At 43.4% G+C, this 21195-nt stretch overlaps 1 protein-coding gene across 11 annotated transcripts in view; it reads right to left on the bottom strand.

Moving 5' to 3' along the window:
- rbfox3a (RNA binding fox-1 homolog 3a) overlaps window positions 1–21195 on the bottom strand; it is a 1467330-nt gene that overhangs the window by 543249 nt on the left and 902886 nt on the right. The window contains exon 1 of one of the 11 annotated variants that reach the window (XM_033611792.2): window positions 1537–4109. The exons of the other annotated variants lie outside the window; for them this stretch is intronic. Within the exon in view, the coding sequence (XP_033467683.1) occupies window positions 1537–1554 (18 nt within the window). The 5' untranslated portion in view covers window positions 1555–4109. Of the gene's footprint in view, window positions 1–1536; window positions 4110–21195 lie in introns of those variants that run through there. 11 annotated transcript variants of the gene reach the window in all.

Consider the following 21195-nt stretch of genomic DNA (forward strand, 5'->3'; position numbering starts at 1 on the left):
AAACCAGTGGGTTATCAAATATTTGCAGTGGAGTAAAAAGTAGAGTATTTCCTTCTAAAGTGTAGTGGATTAGAAGTAGAAAGTGGCATGAGAATAAAATACTTAACGAAAAGTACCTCAGATTTGTACTCAAGTGCAGTATTTGAGTAAATGTACTTATAGTCAGACTCCAACACTGGTCAGTGGAGAAAGGCACAGTAAATGACATTACAGTAATTGGTAACAACGGACCTAGTAGTATTTCTGTAGTCAACAAATGTAATAATCCATCATATCAATTACTCTAAAACATATTCTAAATTAAATTATATGATATTCATGTATTTTTTAAATGTTCCTCAAATATAAAACTAATTTTTTCCTTTTGCTGGACAACAATTTGTGGACCCTGAGTTTTTTGTCTCATATTTCTCTCATCTTTGTACTGTAAGAGTGCTTTCATCCACTCCTAAAATTCACTCTGACTAAGAGAAGAGGAAAAAGGAATGGCTCAGTGTGTTGTATAATTAGCCTTTACATTGTGGACCTCTATTTTGTGTTAGTATGGGAACATGCACCATATTTAGGAAGCAGCAATCATCTGTCTTTCTTTGAAACAATAAAGACATGTGCTAAAAGTCATTAGATACTGCATATGTGATATTTTTGTATATAAAACCCACGCGTGATGAACTACTTTACTGGTATGACAAAAAAAAACAAAAAACAATTTCACTCATTCCTTAACAACCGTTTTTGGCAGTTCCACATTCGGAGCTTAAGCAGCAGCATACACTCACATGCACAAAGTTTGCTGGAGTGTGATCACTGCAAAGCCATGACATCATATACAGTATGCTGTATTCCATTAAACCTGAGACAGCCAGTGTTTGAACTACCTTAACAGTATCAGTGCTCTCTGAATCGGTAATCTGACTTCAATAAAAGATTACATGCTCCTCTACAGATGCTCACAACCTGTTGGATGGCTTTAATCCTTTGGGGGAAAAATAACTTGTCATGAGGTAAATAAAATGTTCCTCACAATTTGTAAATACAAGATTCCCTCCTGCAAGACCATCTCTCTGTGTTTAAGCGCACATAACAATTCTAAACATCACAATGCCACACATGACCTCTACCACTAAGGATAAGTGCAGTTTGAGCTGTATCGCCTCCAGTAAAATCTCTAAGGTCAGACTCGTAAAACAAGACATGACACTCTTGCTTACAGTAGCAGAGAGGGAAAGCATCACTGGCTGTACTTTATCAATGCCAATAAAAACGCTGGATCATTAGCAAAGGGCCAAGTGAGCGGGAAATGAAAGAAACCTTTATCTCACTTCACTAACTCGCTCTCACACACGCGACACATCACAGAAATCCTTTGCTACACACTTTCTGGTATGAGATGATACAGGGGGAAAAAATGATAGGATCAATAAGCACACATCTTTTAGATCACAAACTGTATGTCATGCTCAGTAAGCCTCTGCTTTTGTGTGTCCCTGGTCCTTCAGTAGTGTTGAGGAGCCCATGCAGGGCCTCAGTACTCACCCAGAAATACATCATCATCTCGGCTGAGAGGGGATGGGAGACCAGGGGGTGGAAGACGGGGATATGCAAGGATAACGGAGAGGCCAGCGCTCTTCCTCTTTTTCTCTCTCTTGTTTCTCTTTGTTGGTGTGTTTTTCAGTATGTCTGTCCTGAACTGCTCTGATCTTCTTCTTCAGTCACTTTTTTTTTTTTTTTTTTTTTTTTTTGCCAGTGCTGTCTGCTCAGTGTTATCTGACGGCCAGCTAATTGCCCGTGTGTTTGTGGTTTTGTAGCCGAGTCCCTTTTATGTGTCTCTATGCCCCTGAAGACAGCCGCTCTTCCTCTCCCGCTGACTCTTCTGAAGCGTGACTTTGTCTCTAAGAGTCACCACTGAGGCTCTCACGCTGCTTCTCCTCCCCCTGAACCTTTCAAAAAACTCTTCTTCTGCTTCTTCGCCGAAGGGGGGAAAGAAAGAGAAGGAAAGAGTAAAGAGAGAGGCAACAAGGAGAGAAAGTGCCGTGAGGCGTTGTTACTGTACCTCCCCTTGCTTATTGTTCTTGACTTCACTTCTGCCTCTTCTCCTGCTTCTTCTTCCTCCTCTTCTCCAACTTGCCACCCTTTCCTGCCTGCTCAGCTCTTCTTCTCTTCTCGTTTTCCTTTTCTTTGCCTCGCTGTAAACTATCCTGCTCTCTATTTCACTGACTTACACGAAAGCATGTCTCCTCCTCTCAGTGTGAGCGAGCTCTCCCTCTGCTTTTCTCCGTCTCTCAATCCAGGTAGTACCGGTCCAGCAGGTCTTTTTTGAGGGAAGGCAAGTCTGAGACGGACTTTCTTCTACAGTGTTCCTGAGTGAAGATCCCGTGGGGGGGGGGGGGGGGGGGGTGTATCACAGGTACAGAAGCAAGAGGCTTTCAAGCAGGGAGAGACAAGTGTAGAGGGGAACGAGTGAGGGGGGGGGGGGGCAGAGAAAAGGAGACAGGGAAAAAGAGAGAGAGGAAAGAGGGAGGGAGGAGGGAAATGAGCTAGTGGAGGGATGCCGGTGTTGCAGACATATGCTCGATAGTGGAGGACGGCGACAGGCTGAAGTTGTAGAAACACGATGGAGCAGCCAGAACGGAGGACACAAGGCAAGATGAGAGAGAGAAAGAGATGCACAGAGCAGGGAGGAAAGGAGAAAGAGGGAGCAGCTTGGCTTGTTGTTGCATATGGTAAAGAGCCAATGATTCCAGCAGGTTTCATTAAGTTGCATTGGGAGCTTCGGGGAGGAGGAGGAGGCGGAGGTTTGGCGATTTGGTGGTGGTGCGAGTGGGGGGTAAGAGGCAAGAGAGACATCAAAACAAAATGCAATTTAGGGCACTTGTGTTACCTAAGAAGAGAGGAGGGAGAGAAATGAAAACAGCTCAACTAGAGCTCCTGCCTCTCTTCTTCTTGTTCTTTTGTTCCCTCCGTTTTTCCTTCTTTGCAGAGGGAGGAATGGATGTGTGCTGGTGTTAATGGGTGAGTGTGTATGATGGATATGTGTGGGTGTGTGTGTGTGTGTGTGTGTGTGTGTGTGTATTGTCTGGGCTGGCTGAGCTGGGCTGGCCCACAATAGTGCAACGGGAATATTGTAGGCTACCATGTGCAAGGTGTGCACACGTGTGTGTGTGTGTGTGCGTGCATGTGTGTCTGTGTGCAAGCAAGTGTGTTTTGCATGTTTCACTCTATAAAATTAGTTTGCAAATCACTTGTAGGTCACACACACACACACACACACAGATCACTAATGTGTTTTGTACACTTTGCATCTGCATCATCATACACATATACTGTATATTTGGTGTGTGTGTGTGTCTGCATACATTTGATGGGTGTGTTTGCGATGTGGCTGGGCGACAGACAGGCAGAGGGAGAGAGAAGGTGAGAGAGAGGGAGAGAGAGAGGTGGGTGAGGGTTGGATGTTGTAGCCTGCCTCAGCACATTTACCCCTCAACACACACACACGCACACACACACCACCATCAGTACAGTCAATACACCACTGAGGCAAGTTGTCAGGTTAACCCATTCACTGCTTTAAATACTGCACTGCACACACTGGGACACTCCTCTGTTGCTCTCTTTATGTGTGTCAGTGTCTCAATGCAACTGAAGTCAGACACAGTTTAATTTTTTTTACAAATTCAGAAGCACAAAATTCACTCCATCTTGTTAGGAAATCATACATACTGTAGCTAAATTAAATTCATATCAGTAGCATAAAAAAGAAACGCCTTTAAAATGCACATCGAAAATGAAAATAAGATTAATCTGTTCAATTAAACTCTGGGTTTCTCCCTTAAGCCAGATTAAAAGAATGCTTCACCCACAAAATCATCATGGACATTCTTATTACTCACCCCGTTACCTTGAATTTTGTGAATTTTTGTGTCTGCCCTCACAGCGAACAAAGAATCCAAAAATTGAGAAAATTCCTCATGAATGTTTACCATCAGCAAAACCATATCAAACCATCCATTTCCAAACTCTCACAAACCTTGTGCAGTATAATCCAGGCCTCACTTTTCCAGTTGTATGCTCAGTACCTCCCAAACACATGCTAAAACCTCATTCTTTAAACCACTTCCGGATGACCAGTCTCATGCATGGACAAGTAGCACTCCTGGGCAAGCACATGTGTATGAACTCTGGAATGCACAATCAGAGCTCCAACCCCCAGGCTTGCCCTGGCCCGCAACTATTAAACCCCAATTTGCTCACTCGACCTTTTTTTGAAACATCTTGTACTTTTAGTTTAGTGCAATACAGTAACATAAATGTTTTGAGCACAACAGTCATAAAATGAATGTGTCACATGACCCATGTCTGACAAGAATTTTATGACAGTTTCACATAACTTTTTTTGTTGTTGTTTGACCATTAAATTTTGTGTCAATTGAACATAAAAACATTAAGTACTCATTTTACGACTTTCTTTTTCCTTATTTTATTGAACTGTAAAAGTATAGTGTGGCAAGCTTAGGCATTAGGAATAAGGCAAAGAGATGAACTCTGACTCAGGAAGTGCTCTTTATTTCTCCTTAGCACTATGTTAGACACTAAATGTTTGACACTGTAATATTCACACAGGCGGGACATCACTAACCGTGTAGACCTTTCTCAAGAAAAGAAAGGTCTGGCTGGGCCGACTCTCACTGTGAGATTGGAGAAAAAAACGCCCCGGCTGCTTGTACTTCTTTCAACCAATCACAATCGTTCTGGGCGGTGCCACAGCAACGGTGTGCTTGCAAAAATATTGCTGGGGGGAAACAGGTTTTGGTGTAACACGCCCACAAAAATATCGCCTACAGGACACGAACCATGGCAGAAAAATGGCTACATCCCCGCAAGATCAAACACCGCAAAAGTTAGTAAAGGACGTGTTGAAAATGGTTGAAAACTGCTACACAACCGGAGGTGGTAGGGCGGGACTTCAGCGGGTGGCCCGTTCCGCCCAGTGAGAGGCTGATCTCTGCAGCAAACTTTCGCCCACTCAGACTACTAACCGTGTATACGACTTAACTCATGGTGCAAAATGTCTTTTACCACATTAACTGTAATCCATTAGAACCACTGTGGAATACATAACACATTTAAACACTGTTTTCTTCGGCTTTGGCCTTAAACACAATGTACTCTAGTTTCCCGGCGCAGCACAGGGTGGCGCAGGGTGGCGAACCCCGTGCAGAGCTAGTTTCAAGCAGCGCAACCTGAGGCGCGCTCAATTTGGTAGTTTGGCAGACCGAAGTGTGCTGAGATGGGTGTGGCGGCGCAGCAGGGGGAGGTGTCAACAGATCCAGCTTGGCGCAGTGGCAGTTTCGTGCCAAAAGGCTTTGCTGAAGGTGCGCTAAAAGCTCGCCAGCTGAAACCACGTCTACTGTCAACGCAGGTGGAGCGCAGCCAGTGTAAGCCGAAGTTTGGCTGACCAGCGGACAGTGCGCACACGTCACCAAAACCTCACAGGCAGGTTTCCAGAATATCAGGCACATTAACGATGCAATAAATACCCAAAAAAACACTATTGAATGCAACTATCTGCAATCAGCACATAAATGTATCTCTATATCGACTGTCCCGTCACATCTGATGTCACATCAAATGGGATTGGCACCGTTTGGCACGTTTGGCACGCGTAATGGAAACCCCACCTGATTTGATTAACAAAACTAATGAGTTCACATCCCCCTCAGCCAACCACTACCAGCCACAGCATCAGATAGGGAGTATATATTCAGCATCTGTCATCTTAGAAAAGTCAAAAGAAAAGAAACAGAGTGAAACTGCAAGAGAGAAAGAGAGAGCGCGCACGCATGAGAGAAATGCAACATTGATTTACAATTGTGGTGACCTCCTCCCAGGCTACCTTTGCATCATCAGCCCGTGGAGGTCTGCTTGCAGTTCCGTATATTCGGACACTGCCAGCTTGGACCTCCCAGACCAAAACATCAGTTTCCTCCTGGGAGAAGTTTGGCCGTCTGACGCTGCTGCTCTCTTCTGCCATGGTGAATTGAGTAAACTCTCATTACGCCTTCGCGCGGCGCATTTAAGGGTGAGGAGAGGGGCTCATTTGATTGGTGTGATGTGAATGGGCTGTGTAAAACCCACTCCACGCCTTCTCTCCTCCCTCTTTCCGACTTGCACAGGTAGGAGGGACGGAGGTGGGAAGAGGAGTAGCTGCGCCAGGCGCACAGTGTGCCAAACTTGCAAAATCCGCCTGGCCACACCCAGTTGGCGAAGCGCAGGTGCGCTGCGCCCCCGCCTCACCTGGTCTGCGAAACTAAAGCCCATTGTCTCATGGCATTCAGGGAATCTCCATTTAGCCCCAACATGCCCCAGTATATTAAGTGCACAGTGATAGTGTTGTGTATTGGCCTTGATAGGTGATTAGGTGAAACCGGCTTTATAAATTTTAGTCAAATTAACTCAAAACTGAAAAACTGTTGACTACATATAAGAAAAGATAAGATCACAAGGGGGGGGCCTAGTGTAGTGGCCAGAGCACCCGTCCTTCATACGGAAGGTCCAGGGTCCAAATCCTACTGGGGTCAACATTAGCAAAGGCATGCAATCGCAAGAGGCTCCCACCACCAAATCAAACAGGGTCAGATTAATCTCAGCCAAGTCCTCAACAAGGGCGCATCTCAAGCCCAGCATAGACAGGAGGTTCCAGACATAAAAGCGGATTCATGTCAAGATCACAAGGGATGAGTTTTTGTGTCAAGTGAAACATAAAGGTTTTATGTCATTTTGACAAGCTGGGGCATTTATGTGGACTTTACATTAAAAAATTTGTGCCGTGGATGGGAGTTTACAGTGGTGGGGAAGAGTTTAACAGCAGCAAAACAAAATTTACCTTGTTATTTACTTTAAATTACTTCTTTACTTACTTATTGGATTTCTGTCACAGTGGGGTCAAAATCACAAGTTTAATTATGATAAAATGCTATGTCAATTCTCAACGTATTCTCATTGGACAATTCATAGGATATCCTACGAAAAATGCATGCACAACAGTTCGTATGGTATCCTACAAATTTGTGCCCTACAAATGATGTTACATGCTTAACATACAGTTGTGTTATTAAAGTAAAGTTACAGAGGTTAGGTTCAGGCAATAAAAGTTACTGAGGTTAGGTTTAGGAAAAGATTTTTTTACCTGGGTACCTGGGTTTTTTTTACCTCTTTTGACGAAGAATTTTGTCAAAGAATGAGCAATCATCTTCTATTGGGCTGCCCACATTGTTGGTTAAAAACCCTAAAGTCCCCCAATTGGAGGACTTTGAGAACGACTTTGCAAACACAGAGTAAAACAATGCACTAATCACGAGAAATATAGTGATGTTGCACATAAAATTAAACAGCAGAACCTGGGCTACAAGGTTGTATAAACCCTTTTTACATACCCCAAACACAGCTCAAACAACAACTAAATAAACAATAACAAATCAAACACCACACAGCACCGATGTGCCGACCCACTCGGCATATTTTGGGCTCTACCTCAACGCCATGTCATGCAAAACACGCCATTCATCTCAAATGAAAGCAGAGACTCTACTGTTTCCACACATATCCGCCAAAGCACTCTACAGCAAAGCTTCAGAGGCCAAAGAACAACAACAACAACAGAAATCGTTTCGCCGAGCCATAGTTGTAATATTTCTCTTACCGCTGTTGTTGTAATTCTACCAGTAAACATTCCCCATTCCTGGTAGATGTTTTGTTTTGTTTTGTTTTTGTTTTGTGTTCAAATGAATCCAGGCGAGCATGACGGCCTTTAGGTTCCGGCCCCACAACGGCGTTCTGCTGACTCTGATTGGCTTACAGTGCTGTCAATCTCGTTTTGGCTATAACGAATCAAACGAGGTGTCAATCACTAAAATTGACCAATCCGTTGCAGAGATAAAGCCTCCAAAGCACAGAAGAGAAAATCTGCTTCACATTTAGATGGTGTGTGTGTGGTCAGTTTGGAGTGGGAAATACATGACAAAAACGAAACGGACAGTTGTATGTGTACAAGACTAAGTAAAACGCGGCGACTCGGTGCTGGCCACCAGTATTCACAAAAAATACACTTGTAATATAGAGTAGCCTGCTGCTTTGCGTGCGTCAGATTCAAGCTAATGTTAGAACCTAGAAGGGGTGGGGCCCCTACTAAGGGGGTTTCAGAGTTGCAGAGCTGCGGAGGTGCCATTGCACAGGGAGGTTTAAGATGGCTGTCATTGCAAATGTGCCTAATTTGAGTGGCCGTCGGAATTGCCTGGTTTGCCTGTCCTGTCTGGGTGCCCCTAATGAACCTAATAGGTGTGAATCACTGAGGTCCCTTTTATGTGACAACGATTTTCAACTGTAAACTTAGTTGCGTTTTGGCTGATTGTTTACACGACAGCAGCTTTTTGGGTGCCTGAAAACGCAACGTTTTGAAAACGGGTTCCAGAGTGCAATTTTTTGGAAACGGCAGTGTCTCCATTGTCATGTAAACTTGCAATATGCAGTTCCTCTGAAAACGGAGACTTTTTGCACATATGCATTACAGTTCCAGTCAGGAGGCATGCGCGAGAAAGTCGACCATCACAACAACAGTGCCGAGCTCTGTTTGTGCTGCTCACCCTGTTGATTTGAAGTGAAGTGTAGATCTGTTGCATCTGTAGCAACTCCACCTCGTCGTCCATTCAGACAAAGTTATCTGTGCATGCTTTCCCCATTGTGTCTTCTTTGTTTTGGTTTGTAATCACCGCGCTGTAGAGGAAGGCACTTCAGCGCAGGCACATGGCGTCATGCCGTGGTGTTGCTTTACAAATTTACACTGCCACCCATTGGCCTGGCGTGCATACTACAGCGTTTTTGTGGCTCTGTGAGAACGGGGATCGTTTCAATAACGTCGTCATATAAACACAGAAGTTTTTTAAAACGCAAAGGACAGACTTCTCTGTTTTTAGAGAAACCGTCATCTAAACAGGGCCTTAAAATACATTCGGGGCTAGATTCAAAACATCCGGGGCTGAAGCCTCGGAAAAAATGCTTGGTGACGCCACTGGGTATGACAGACAACGCTGAAAGTGTGAAGTGAGGCAGAGTCATTTTTAGCAAATAAAACCTGCTGTATATGCTCAGTTTTAAAGCTACAGTGACACAGGTATCATATCAAACTAGAGGAACTAAGGAATTCATTGGTACCAGCCATGTTATTTCATCTTGTCAGAAAGGGGGCCAAATAATGATCCAAAGATGCACTGAATTTTTTTTTAGGGAAAAACGGAACACCGCTATTTTCCAGAATGGTGTATTTAAATATTTCTGCATACTGGAGTCCCTGAACAATCTTGGAACTGCATAATTTGGTTATAACTGGAAAACTGAGAGTTGACAGCCATGAACTCTCCACACTATTTCAGTTCAGCACACAATTTGGCCAATATATGATTAAAGTAGCCCTCGAGATTGAATTAATAAATAAAGAAAAAAAAAATGTGTTCACTCCTGATTTGATCTAATGACTTAATACCTTTGCAGAAATTTCCTCAATCAGTGTTTGATTTTACTTTTCTCTAATCATTCACTAGAAGGCATTTTTGTTTTGGCCCAGGACACAAGTGACTTCCTCTGCATTTCAAGATAAGACAACCTAATAGTCTTAATAGTCTTAGTCTTAATAGTAGATTCAAGTACAAGTAGATACAAAATACATGTGGAAATGTGATTAATTGGACTCTATTCGCAGGAAGTATAAAAAATTTATAGTGACCCCCATTCCCCTTTGGTGGGTGTGGATGAGGGGCCCACATTTGAAAATGTTGTCCATTCTGCGTGTATTTCCTAAAGGCTGGCCTGTTGACCAGTACCATAACAGATGGATTTTTGTGTGTTTCTGTCTTGTCTCTTGTATAACTTTTTTTTTTTAAAATGAAGTGCTTTTTAATCTTTGGGCCAAGGGGAGGGTATCAAGGATTTTCAAGGCAAACAACACATGCATTTGGATTTAGGCAAAAAAAGCACTTGATTGGGTTTAGAAAAAAGAACAGGGTTTGGCTTTACAGTCATATGGCAAGTGAACAATGGCCTCCTGAGTGACAGACGGTGGTTGTTGGACCCATCCACCACCCCTCCCACCAGCCGTAGATCTGCTGCCTTAACTTACATTGTTTTTCCGCTGTGTTTCACACTGGCACCAGAATAGCCAGAATAGCCAGAAGTCACTGCTCAAGCGCCGGTTTTTGACGACTTTAGAATGAGACCAGGTTGAGTCAGAGGGCTCAAAGTGAAGTCACGAGTCACTGTTGCAAGTCTTTTTTGATTTTGACAGGTTGAGTCTAAAGTAATCAAATTTGTGACTCAATCCAGGTCACATGATCAAGTCCACACCTCTGATAATAACCGTATAACCTATAAGCTATAGGCCCTTTTTTGCAGTAATTATCTTAATCCTTAAAATTAAGGGAAAGAAAATTATTGAATTGAATTGAATTGAAATCTTTTGAACATGTAACAGCAGTGAAATCAACAAAACAAAACTAATAATAATCAATAATAAATACAGGTCAATAAGAAAACAAAATGACAAAAAAATTAGGGGTGTCAAATTATCGCGTTAATTGCAAATAATCAATTACAGCCATATTTAACGCGCTATGTTTTTTGATTGCGTTAATCTCATTTTTAATCTCTAACTTTACTGTTTCTGTATGCCACAGAGTTGCCTTTTATAAAATCCGTCTGTAGGCGTACGATTGGGCTTCTTGTAGTTTGAAGAAGAGAAGACAGCGCAAATTGCAGCCACAAGGACAGGGAAAGCGCAGGCAGCCACGACAAGGAGTGATCTGCACGTTGCAGTGCAGCCTCTTGTTCTAACTGTTCAAAACTGTTCTATAAACTGATACAGCTGTAACGAATGTACCAGGTGTCTTTTATTTTGTTAGATTTTATTTTTTATTAAGTTTAAAGGACAAGTGCACTTACATTGATCACTTCCATGAAATAAAACGAGAAATTGGAAAAGAGGAAAGTAATTTAGAAAATTGTTAAAGTAAAATTAGGGAACTGATCACAGATGTATTGTTTCTGTGTGTTTTTACATCTATTGTTGCGTTAATCTGCAGCTATGCTTTTAATGAAGCTGACATGTCATGACAGTCAAGCACCCCCCTAGTGGTCGAGACTGAAGTTTGCAGCACTCTTTATTGGGACTAATCTCATAAACAATAGAATGTAATGGCTAGGTGTACTGCATCTGTGTTCAAGTGTGTTACTGTTGAAAACAATAATTATGACTTTATAAAACCACTTTTTGTAATATAATAATAATCTTTTGATGATCTGCCACAATAATGTAATGAATTTAAATGAAAATACCTCAAATTGAGGGTTTTTCTCAGCAATTTTGAGATGAGATTAAAAAAGAGATTAATTAGATGAATTAATTACAGATCATAATTAATTAATCTCTCCATTTTTTTTAATCTCTTGACAGCACTAAAAAATACATAATAATTGACAAAATAGTCAATCTATGTCATGATTAGCAATCACAATCCTTGTCTTGTCATAGCAAATGAAAGACAGGAGCATGGACAAGTCAGAATGGTATTCTATGAGGGTGGGTTCTGAAGTCTACAGGGCTGATTCAGAGAGATGATTCATACAAATGAGCACTTTTTAAAACTCTTCTACTTCAAATGTAGAAGAACTTATTTTAAGATATGCATTGGGGGAACACATTCCATATTAAAGTTACATCAAACACTTTCAGTGTGGTAAATTCTTTTTTTAGTTCAATACAGTTTTTGGAAGGTTGTGTGTTTTAATTTGTCACCAATAAAACATTATTATAGTGATTTTAAAACATTGCAATAATTATTTTAAACAGACACGACAATCACCTCAACACTGTGTATATTTTTATATTCCATGTTAACTGATAAATTTAAAGGATAATCTACTAAAGTGATTGAAGGCACAAAAGCTGGCAGCCTTACAACACAAACCATATGGACAGCACCGTCCCCACACCCTCATCATGAGAGGAAGGAGTGAAATGTATGGCAAATGTCTAAAATTTGACATTTACCACTGTAAAAAAAATAATGAGCTAATTCATAGTTAAAATAGATTATGAATAACAATTCATCTGCAGCCATTTGTGCTGAAATTGGTTTTTAGGACTTGCTTGAAATGAGGCCATTTACATACATGTATGCATGCCTGGTGTGCAACCTCAGCTCTCCCTCTTCCTCACTCCTCCCTCTGAGACGACCAAAACCTCAGAGATGGGCTGCCGTCTTTTTTCTGTTTTTTTCCCCCTAGCAACTACCATTCAAAAGAGAACATTTTCCTATCAAATCTGGGCGTCATGCTATTTCAGGTCTGGGTCATGAATTAGTTAGTTCAGACTCTGCATGTGAGTGAGCTAAAGCAAAAAGATGATAGACTGGTGCTGGGTGGGTGTTGTGAGCGTCTAGGAGCAGAGGAGCACCACCAGGTCAGTGCACAAAGATGTACGGACTATATGAACTAAGTATGCAGAGCAGCGCTGTCTTGATCTTTAAGTGAAATGTCGCCATGATGAGTGTGTTCCATCATATTCTATGTATTTGAGGTGACAGTGACTTTAAGGAAAAAATTCAGTATCCCAACCCAAAAGATTTTCCTAATTAATGGTTTATAATTCATCTATAAAGCATTAGTAAATGATTCATTAACTATTAACTTATAAACCTTTCATAAAGAGTGCCTTGTTAGAAAGGTGCCTCTTTGCTCAAGAACAGGATGACCTATGCACTGAGGATGTAATTCTGCACTTTCTCAGGTTACTCCAGCCTCGTCCCACAGTTCAAAAACATGCAGGTTAATTGGCCCTGTGACTGGGATAGGCTTCAGCCTACCTGCGACCCCTAACAGGGTAAGTAGTTATGGGAACTGGATGAATGAATATTCGGTTGCTTTTTCTATCAACCAGATACATTTTGCTGCAAAAAAAATGATTGAAGTGAGATGAACAGACTGAAAACTTTATCAAAACAGATGTTGACAAAGTTGTCATTTGAAGACAATCATTTATACTTTAACAAAGGTAATAAATTGCAATTTTCATGATCACAATACTCAGTATATTGCCAGTGTTTGGTAGTAGCATCCCCACAAGTAGCAACATTGCTAACTTAACTACATTTCTTAGTAGCATGGTGGTAACATCACCACTTTCTGAGTCAAATAGCTTTTCAGTAGTGAAGCTGATTAACTGACTGAGAAATGCGGTAGCATCCACAAAAGTTACAAGCTCTTTTACCCAGGAAAAGCTCTTAAGTGCAGTGTGCCATTTTCTGCGGAGGTCTGGATAAAAGTAAGGATGGCATGTTGACAAGGGAAGCACTTCCTCATGATATCACATTCATATTCATTAGTTTATTCTGCTTGCTGCTTTCACTATTGACTCTTCTTGGCAAGACCCGCCTCTCAACTCTGCCTCTGATTGGCTACATTGCACTTCTTGATGTGTTTCTCCTGTGTATTGCTCATAGACTGTATATATTTAGTGGATCTGCAATGGACACCAGAGAAAGACACAACAAGGGCCAAGAAAAGAGCTAGAGAGAACTTAATTACTCACAGAGCCAGATAACCTACTGAAAAAAGAATCAAAAGCAAAGAAGAAAGTTTTAATTAAAGTCTGTTATTTTATAATAACATCACCTTCCTAAAAATATGGCCTAAGTCATTTTTTGACAAACATGATTTTTTCCCCTGAATCAACTTTTCTGCCTTTTCAAACAATATCTCATCTACAGTTTTTGTCTCATTTTTTCCACTTTACCATTATATGATCTAATTAAGTAAGATTTGAATAATGTATTGTAATCTAACAGCTAGGCAAATATGAGTAAAACTAAAAAATCACAAAGGATCCATCCAGTAATCTTAACATCATTTGACCTGCATTATAGTATGCCTGTTGTGTTATTGCCTCAGTGTCTAGAGGCAGCTTGTGCACCCCTAGGGATGCATGCATACCACTTTAGGAATCCCTGATGTAGCTTAATACAAGTGACCACAAGGCAATGAATGTTTTTCAGATTGATCACACATTTGTGACCGTATACCTCTAAGGGTTGAAATATTTTTCATTATTGGTAGGAGATGCACTTGACAATTCTGACACCAATCAGGCCTCATCCACTAATAATGACAATGAGACTGCTGTTGAAGAGACTAAGCAGCATGTACCAGGCCAAGACTCTGTTTCAGATGGAACAGACAAAACCTTAAACACTCCCGTTGATGTTGCTGAAGATGCCAAGCAGACACATCCACACCATGAAGAGGACATATCTGTTAGCTGATGATGTCATCAGCGATCCAGACTATACCACATCCTACAATAAGTTCTCTGCCCCTGAATATGAGGACAGCCTAATCATGATGGAAACAACACCAGAACAGCAGAACAAGGATGAGGATGATGATTTAAACAATACGGTCAAAAGGAAAAGAAATAAACACCTTAGTCTGGCAACATGGAAGCAAAATGAATCCAAGGAGAAACGTCTCAAATGAATGTCATACAAGAGCAAAGGTGGCAAAGAATTAAGTGCATAGGGTATGGGTTCTCCCTGCAACTCGAAGTTCTGTCAGCGAGTCTCAAGTTGGGACTGCCAAGTCATTACAGAGGAGCAGTGGCAGTAGATATTTCAGAATAATGAACACCTGGGAAGAATGTCAGTTCTACATCACCACTTTGGTCACAAAGGTTAACATTAAGCAAAAGAAAGTTGCTGAGGGATCCCGACGCAATTCATCATTGTCCTACCAACTGAAGCTTCAAGATGGAACAAGTCTCAAAGTGTGCATGGCACTTTTTTCCTCTACACTTGGTCTTCCTAAAAGAACCATTACACACTGGCTGCACAAAGACACCATCAACCATGATGAACAAGCAGCATCGCCACCGTCTAAATCTGGATCTAAGAGTGGCAAGCATTCAAAGCTTGAAACTGATATCAAGGATTTCCTTAAGGACTGGTTGACGGACCTGCCCGTTGACCACATCAGGAATATCAACAGGCAGCTGCAACTGCTGAAGTGAGGGCCGTTGGAATACGATATTTCACAGATGTGTTTCATGAAGAGAACTATTACGTATTCATTCTGCAAAAAGATTTTTGTGTTTCATTCAAGCATGGGAGTATCAGTAAGACCAAATATGATGAACATGTCACCCAGAAAGATGACGTGAGGCAAGAGAAATCCTGTGACAAGGATTCTGCGAAAAATGAGATGTCAGTTTGGACAATGGACTTGCAAGCTGTGCTACTGTGTCCACAAACCCAAGCCAGCAGCCTGTATTATAAAACGAAACTGCAGGTCCATAACCTTACTCTCTTCGACTTGAGATCAAACCGGGTTGTGTGTTTGATGTTTCACACCATCATTTTTCCCTTAATCCACTGTGTGGTAACATCCTTAGAGGAAATATCTAAAAGGCTGGGGGGTTGCCGTGTTGACGGTTGTCATTAACCATGAGACACTACACGAGATGAAGTGATGGATTATTGCGTACAACACTCACTGTCATTCATGATCCATGCTGACACCGTACATCACTGCGTCGGGCTAGCATCGGGCTGATATCGTGTAGTATATACCAGGCATTAAGCACATTTTGTGCTGACATGTTCATATAGACTAATTGCTTATTGCATTTTCTTTAATCCCATAGTTGTATAATATTATAGGATTTATATAACAATAATATTTTTATCATTTATTTAAATTTCTATTTTTGATATATAACAAAAAGCATTATGGTCTTTTAAAATAAACACTAACTAACGTCACTAACTCTGCAGTTCCCATCAGTTATATGTCACCTGGTACGCATGTGTCTGCGTTTGTGATTGTCAGTTTGACAGGCTCCCATAAAACTAACTTTTATCTTGTTTTAAAGCTACTTTTAACGATACACGTTTTAGACTCTGGTGGTTTTAGCAGCAACTTTTAACTGGATAAAGGATTTTAACCATTGGATGTTTGGATTTAAAGTTACCAAAGAAAAACGCTGAGCACAAGAAGCCATTGCTCCACTCACCTTACCACCACCTGCCTTACTGCCTCTCTCTTAACACATACATGCACCTTGCAGAGCACCACAGCACTTGTCTCTGTCCTCAGTCCTGATGTTTGTGCTACTATAATGAATAAAGTTTGCAGTTTGTGGGTCAGGTTGTTGATTAATGCATATTTTTAGCATCCCATGCATCTGTTTGTATTATTTTATATCCACTCCGGCTGCTACTACATATGACAGCTCATTTGGCAGTCACCCTCTGCAGAAGCACCTCCACTTCAAAACAAAAGGGTTTATGTTTGGAGTCCCCTCCTCCACCATCTTTAGACTTTTGGTTGTGCTTTCTTGACTTAATTTTCTTAACTTTCTTCATCTTCAGTTTCTGTGTGCACATGGCCCTGCAGTCTCATGCCCTTTTATATGGGGATATCTGGGGCGTTTACCTATGCTACTTCAACCCAGTCTCACTGTAAAATTGTTGAATTACAGAGCATAGGCAGTGACTTCCGGCATCAGACACTGACAAATAAGTGGCCCTGGAGCCGGCCCCCTCGCACTCTGCTCCGCTGGCACAGACTGTGGCCCCAGCTGCCCAGCTCTCCGAGCCCGCTCCCCCTCTCGACGAGCCCGAGGTGAAGCATGCCAGTCCTGTGGAAACTTTCTCCAAAGTGTGCTGCTCTGCACCTGTCTCCACAAACCCCCGGCGCTGCTCGTCCTGTTCATCAAGCCAGACCACCATCCACTCTGTGGGCTCCAGTGCCAAGCCATTTAAGTGGTGCACGGTGGAGTTGGACAGCGTGTGCCTGCCGCTGCTGTTGGACACTGCTGCCTCCAGGTCTCTGCTCAGTGAGTCCACAGTCCGATGGCTCTTTCCCTGACACACTATCAAGGCGGCGCAGAGGCACTGTACAGCTATGGACACACTAAAATTGGCATGGTGGGCAACCGCCACCTTCTCTGTACACTACGGCTCCAGAGCTCTCCTAGCGTTCACCTTCCAGGTGTCTTGCCATGGTGCCAGCCTCCTTGGGTTTGACCTGTTCTACGCCCTGGGCTTTTCCATCACAGACAACACAGGTGCCACATACTGATGGTGACCACATCCTGGCAGCACCGCTGGCCGTTGCTGTTCACTGGGCTGGGCTGCCTCACCACCTTCAACCACCAGCCGCTCACTGACCCAGCCGTGTCCCCTGTCATCCAACCTCTGTGTCAGCTGCCCTAAGCGACGACATCGTAGCCGAGCTGCAGAGGCTCCTGGACACAACCTGGTGGTGGTGAAGAAGTCGGGTGGCCTGCGCCCCTGTGTTGACCTCAGGCAGGTAAACAAAGCGGTGGTCCCAGACAAATACCCCCTGCCCATGGTGGAGGAGCTCTCTGCTAAGTTCCATGGCTCAATGATCTTCTCCAAACTCGATCTTCGCCAAGGCTACCTGCAGGTTCCCCTACACCCAGACAGAGGCAACCTCACTGCCTTCGTAACCCACATGGGGGTCTTCTGTTACACCCGCATACCCTTCGGCCTTAGCTCCGCCCCCAGCTGCTTCCAGAAGATCATGGCCACTATTTTTGCTGACATCACAGGCATGGTCATCTATCTGGATGACATCATGGTGCATGGAGCAAGATCTGCCCTGCACGACAATTGTCTTTCCAGGGTGCTTGACGTGCTTGCCCGCCACAACCTCACGTTGAATGGGGAGAAATGCATCTTTGCAGTGCCCGTCATCGAGTTTGTGGGGTTCTGCCTAACCACTGATGGCCTGAGCCCACTCCATTGAAATGTCGATGCCGTCCTGCGCCTGTCCGAGCCCTCCTGTCCCGCGCAGCTGTCGTCGTTCCTGGGGATGACCACATATTACCTGCATTTCCTTCCCCACTACTGTGAAACCACCACATCACTGCGCACCCTCCTCAAGCTGGAGGCACCCTTGTCTTGGACCCCCGCATGCTCCACCGCAGTCAGTCTTAAATTGCAGCTCACCTCCCCCCCTTTGCTCGCCTACTTCGACCTGCAGAGCCCCACATTTGTGACTTGTGACGCATCCAACACCGCAGTCGGCGCTGTCCTGTCCCAACTCCAGCGAGGGGTGGAGCATCCGGTGGCATTTGCTTTGCGGTCACTTACTCTGGCTGAGCAGAAGTACTCAGTGGGGGAGAGGGAGGCACTAGCCTGTGTCTGGGCATGTGAACGGTGGCACCTGTATGGGTGGCACTTCACGCTGTGGACAGACCACCAGGCCCTCAAAGGCCCTGCTGGTCACAACCAGATCAGGACACAAGCCTGTGCGCCTTTACTGGTGGTCTGAGAGGCTGCAGGCATATAACTTCACCACACAGTTAACGTCTGGCAGGGAGAACGTCGTGGCAGACTTGCTCTCCAGAGCCACACCCAGCTCTGTGCCAGACACCGCCCAAGACCACTCGGAGCCGGAACTGGTTCTCATGCTGCACACGCCCCTCCAGGCAGCCGTTTCCCTGCAGGAGCTTCAAGCAGGACCCTATGTTCACCCAGCTCCGTGCTTTCATCCGAGAGGGCTGGCCCTCCAGAGTTCCGGAGGAACTGGTGCCCTTCCACTGCGTCAAAGGTGACCTCTCCTGCTGGAACGATGTCTGCGTGGCAAGGGGGGCTGTGCACAGTGGTCCCCAGCACCTTGAGGGCACGCATCCTGGCCATGGGTCATGAGGGTCACCTGGGCGTCATAAAGGTTAAACAACACTACAGAGGCCTGGTCTGGTGGCCGGGCATTTACAGCGATGTGCAGGTGATGGTGAAAGACTGTCGGGTCTGTCACCACCAGGGTGGTTACCAACTTCCTCTCCTTCCTGTTTGCCCGCTGGGGTGTGCCTGACACCATCACCACCGACAACGGGCCCCAGTTCATCTCGGCCGACTTCGCTACCTTGGTGGAGGAGAGAAGGATCAAACATATCAGAACCGCCTTATACCACCCTCAGGCCAATGGCGGTGTGGAGAGGTTTAACCAGACCCTCAAGAATGGGGTCAGAGCACACCTGGCAGTAGGCCTCCTATTTTCATCTGCACTGCAGAGCACTTTGCTTCATTACAGAACAACGCCACACGCCACAACAGGCAGTTCTTGAGCCCTCCTCCACTTGACCAGATTCACCGGCCGAACCTCTGCAGCCCGAGCATCGTCCTGCCCAGGTCTGCCAGAGGCCTCCTTACCTCAGAGACTATGTTACAAACTTTTGAAAACTCTAGACTAGGGCATAGCCTGTCATGTGGCAGAATAACCCACAAGGCTATGTGTGTAAACCGGTAGTCTACCTGGTTTATCCAATCAGGTTGGCTACGTTCAGGCCTTAATAATGTTTTGTTGCACTAGGTTGTTGTAAGCCTAATTGCAATTGTTCAGGTTCTTTGAAAGGTGGGGTAAATGTAGCATACGGCCGTAGGCCATAATATAGTGGAGTCACGACAGCTGATGTAAATATAGATACAGTGAGCACACAGTCTTTGTCCACACATTATTGGATATAACAGTGCATTTATTTTGAAAGAGACTGTATGCAAACGATACATTTCCTGTGAAAATGGAAGTGCATTTTGAAAACACATAATGCATGTAACAAGCTGAAGTTGACCCAGTGTCCCAGAACGTCAACAACCAACACATCCAGGGTACCTTGCACGTCATTTGTTGACATGGAAAGTCAACATCGATATGTGATGAGGTCAGAGTGAGAATATGTTATCTAATTAGGATCACCTGGCACACCTATCTGTGTGATTCATCATTATAAGAACACAGGTGCAAACGATTCTCATGAATCTGAGGTAGGCTTTTTTTTAAGGACTTTTTTAGAATAAATTTAAGAAAAAGACTCTGGAAGATACTGGTGAATGAGGTCCATTTTTCAGTGTATTTTACTGAAGAAGATTGCACTTGCATGTATGTGTGTTTGCCTGTTTTGTAGTTAGTTATATAATGAGATATAATCATGATAATAGGGGCACAACAAAGTAATTGTGCTTAGGGCACCAGATGTCCAAAAGCAGCCTTAGCACTTTGTTGAATTGCCTAGGACAGTACCCCAAAATACACAGGGACAGATTTACTGAGAAAATGTTGCACAATTGTATGGTTTTGTTTTCAGTCAGCATGTATTCCAAAAAAGCTGATTCTGATTTTGCTCTACTTCAAACTGGGTAGATGATTTTTGTCCTCTCTATAATCAACTCAAGTTGTGACTTTTGTATGTTTTGTACACATACTGTATATAAAGATATACATATAGCCCACACTCTGTGGTTTTGTAAATAACGTTTTCAGATTTGGGATTTACTTTGTTTAATGTTTAGCTTTATTTTTCAACATGCTTGTATGCAATCATAACAATATAACATGAACAAATAGTTTAACACTTATTTGTCAAAACTTAAACTTGTCAAAACATATTTGTTTTGTTTGGGACTCACTGAAATGAGCACTCATGGATCCCAGGAATTCACTATATTGAAAACCTATCAACATTACTGGTAATGTAAGGTCATGACATCCTGACAAAGGCCTTATCTTTCTGCTGCTAAAAGAATGAACACTATCTATTATGGTTTTTATTTTGGATCTATTTAAACAGAATCATGTAAACCACAATCCCCACAGTTGTCCATGCAAGGTCCATTTTTAAAAGGTTAATTCATTTCACCCTGACTATTACAGTCTAAACCAACAATGGCAATCCAGCTGAATGCAGATTAGAATTACAGCCTATGAGCTGGGAATTTCTCTCTGTGGTTTTTTTGGACTGAAGCAATGCTCACACACACACAAACACACACACACACACACTCTTGGATGAGCCCCCTCAGTCTGGTGCTTACAGTGTGGGTTTCGGTGCTGTCAGCAGCCCTCTGTCACGCCATCACAGTAGAGTAGTGAGTAGTGTTGCCAGCTCCACCTGATCTCAATCCTCCTGCCGGAGTTCCTCTCATTGACTCGCTGACTGCTGCCAGACACACCAAGCAATCCCTCACCTGGAAAAACTCAGCAGGCTGCTTTGGCTCCCGCATTGTTTACTCTTCCCTCTCCAGGAGAGAAAAAAATGCAGGGTATTGTGCATCTGTGCCCGTATGTGTT

This window comes from Epinephelus lanceolatus, chromosome 21 (genome assembly GCF_041903045.1).
Source record: "Epinephelus lanceolatus isolate andai-2023 chromosome 21, ASM4190304v1, whole genome shotgun sequence".
In the NCBI taxonomy this organism is placed as follows: Eukaryota; Metazoa; Chordata; class Actinopteri; order Perciformes; family Serranidae; genus Epinephelus; species Epinephelus lanceolatus.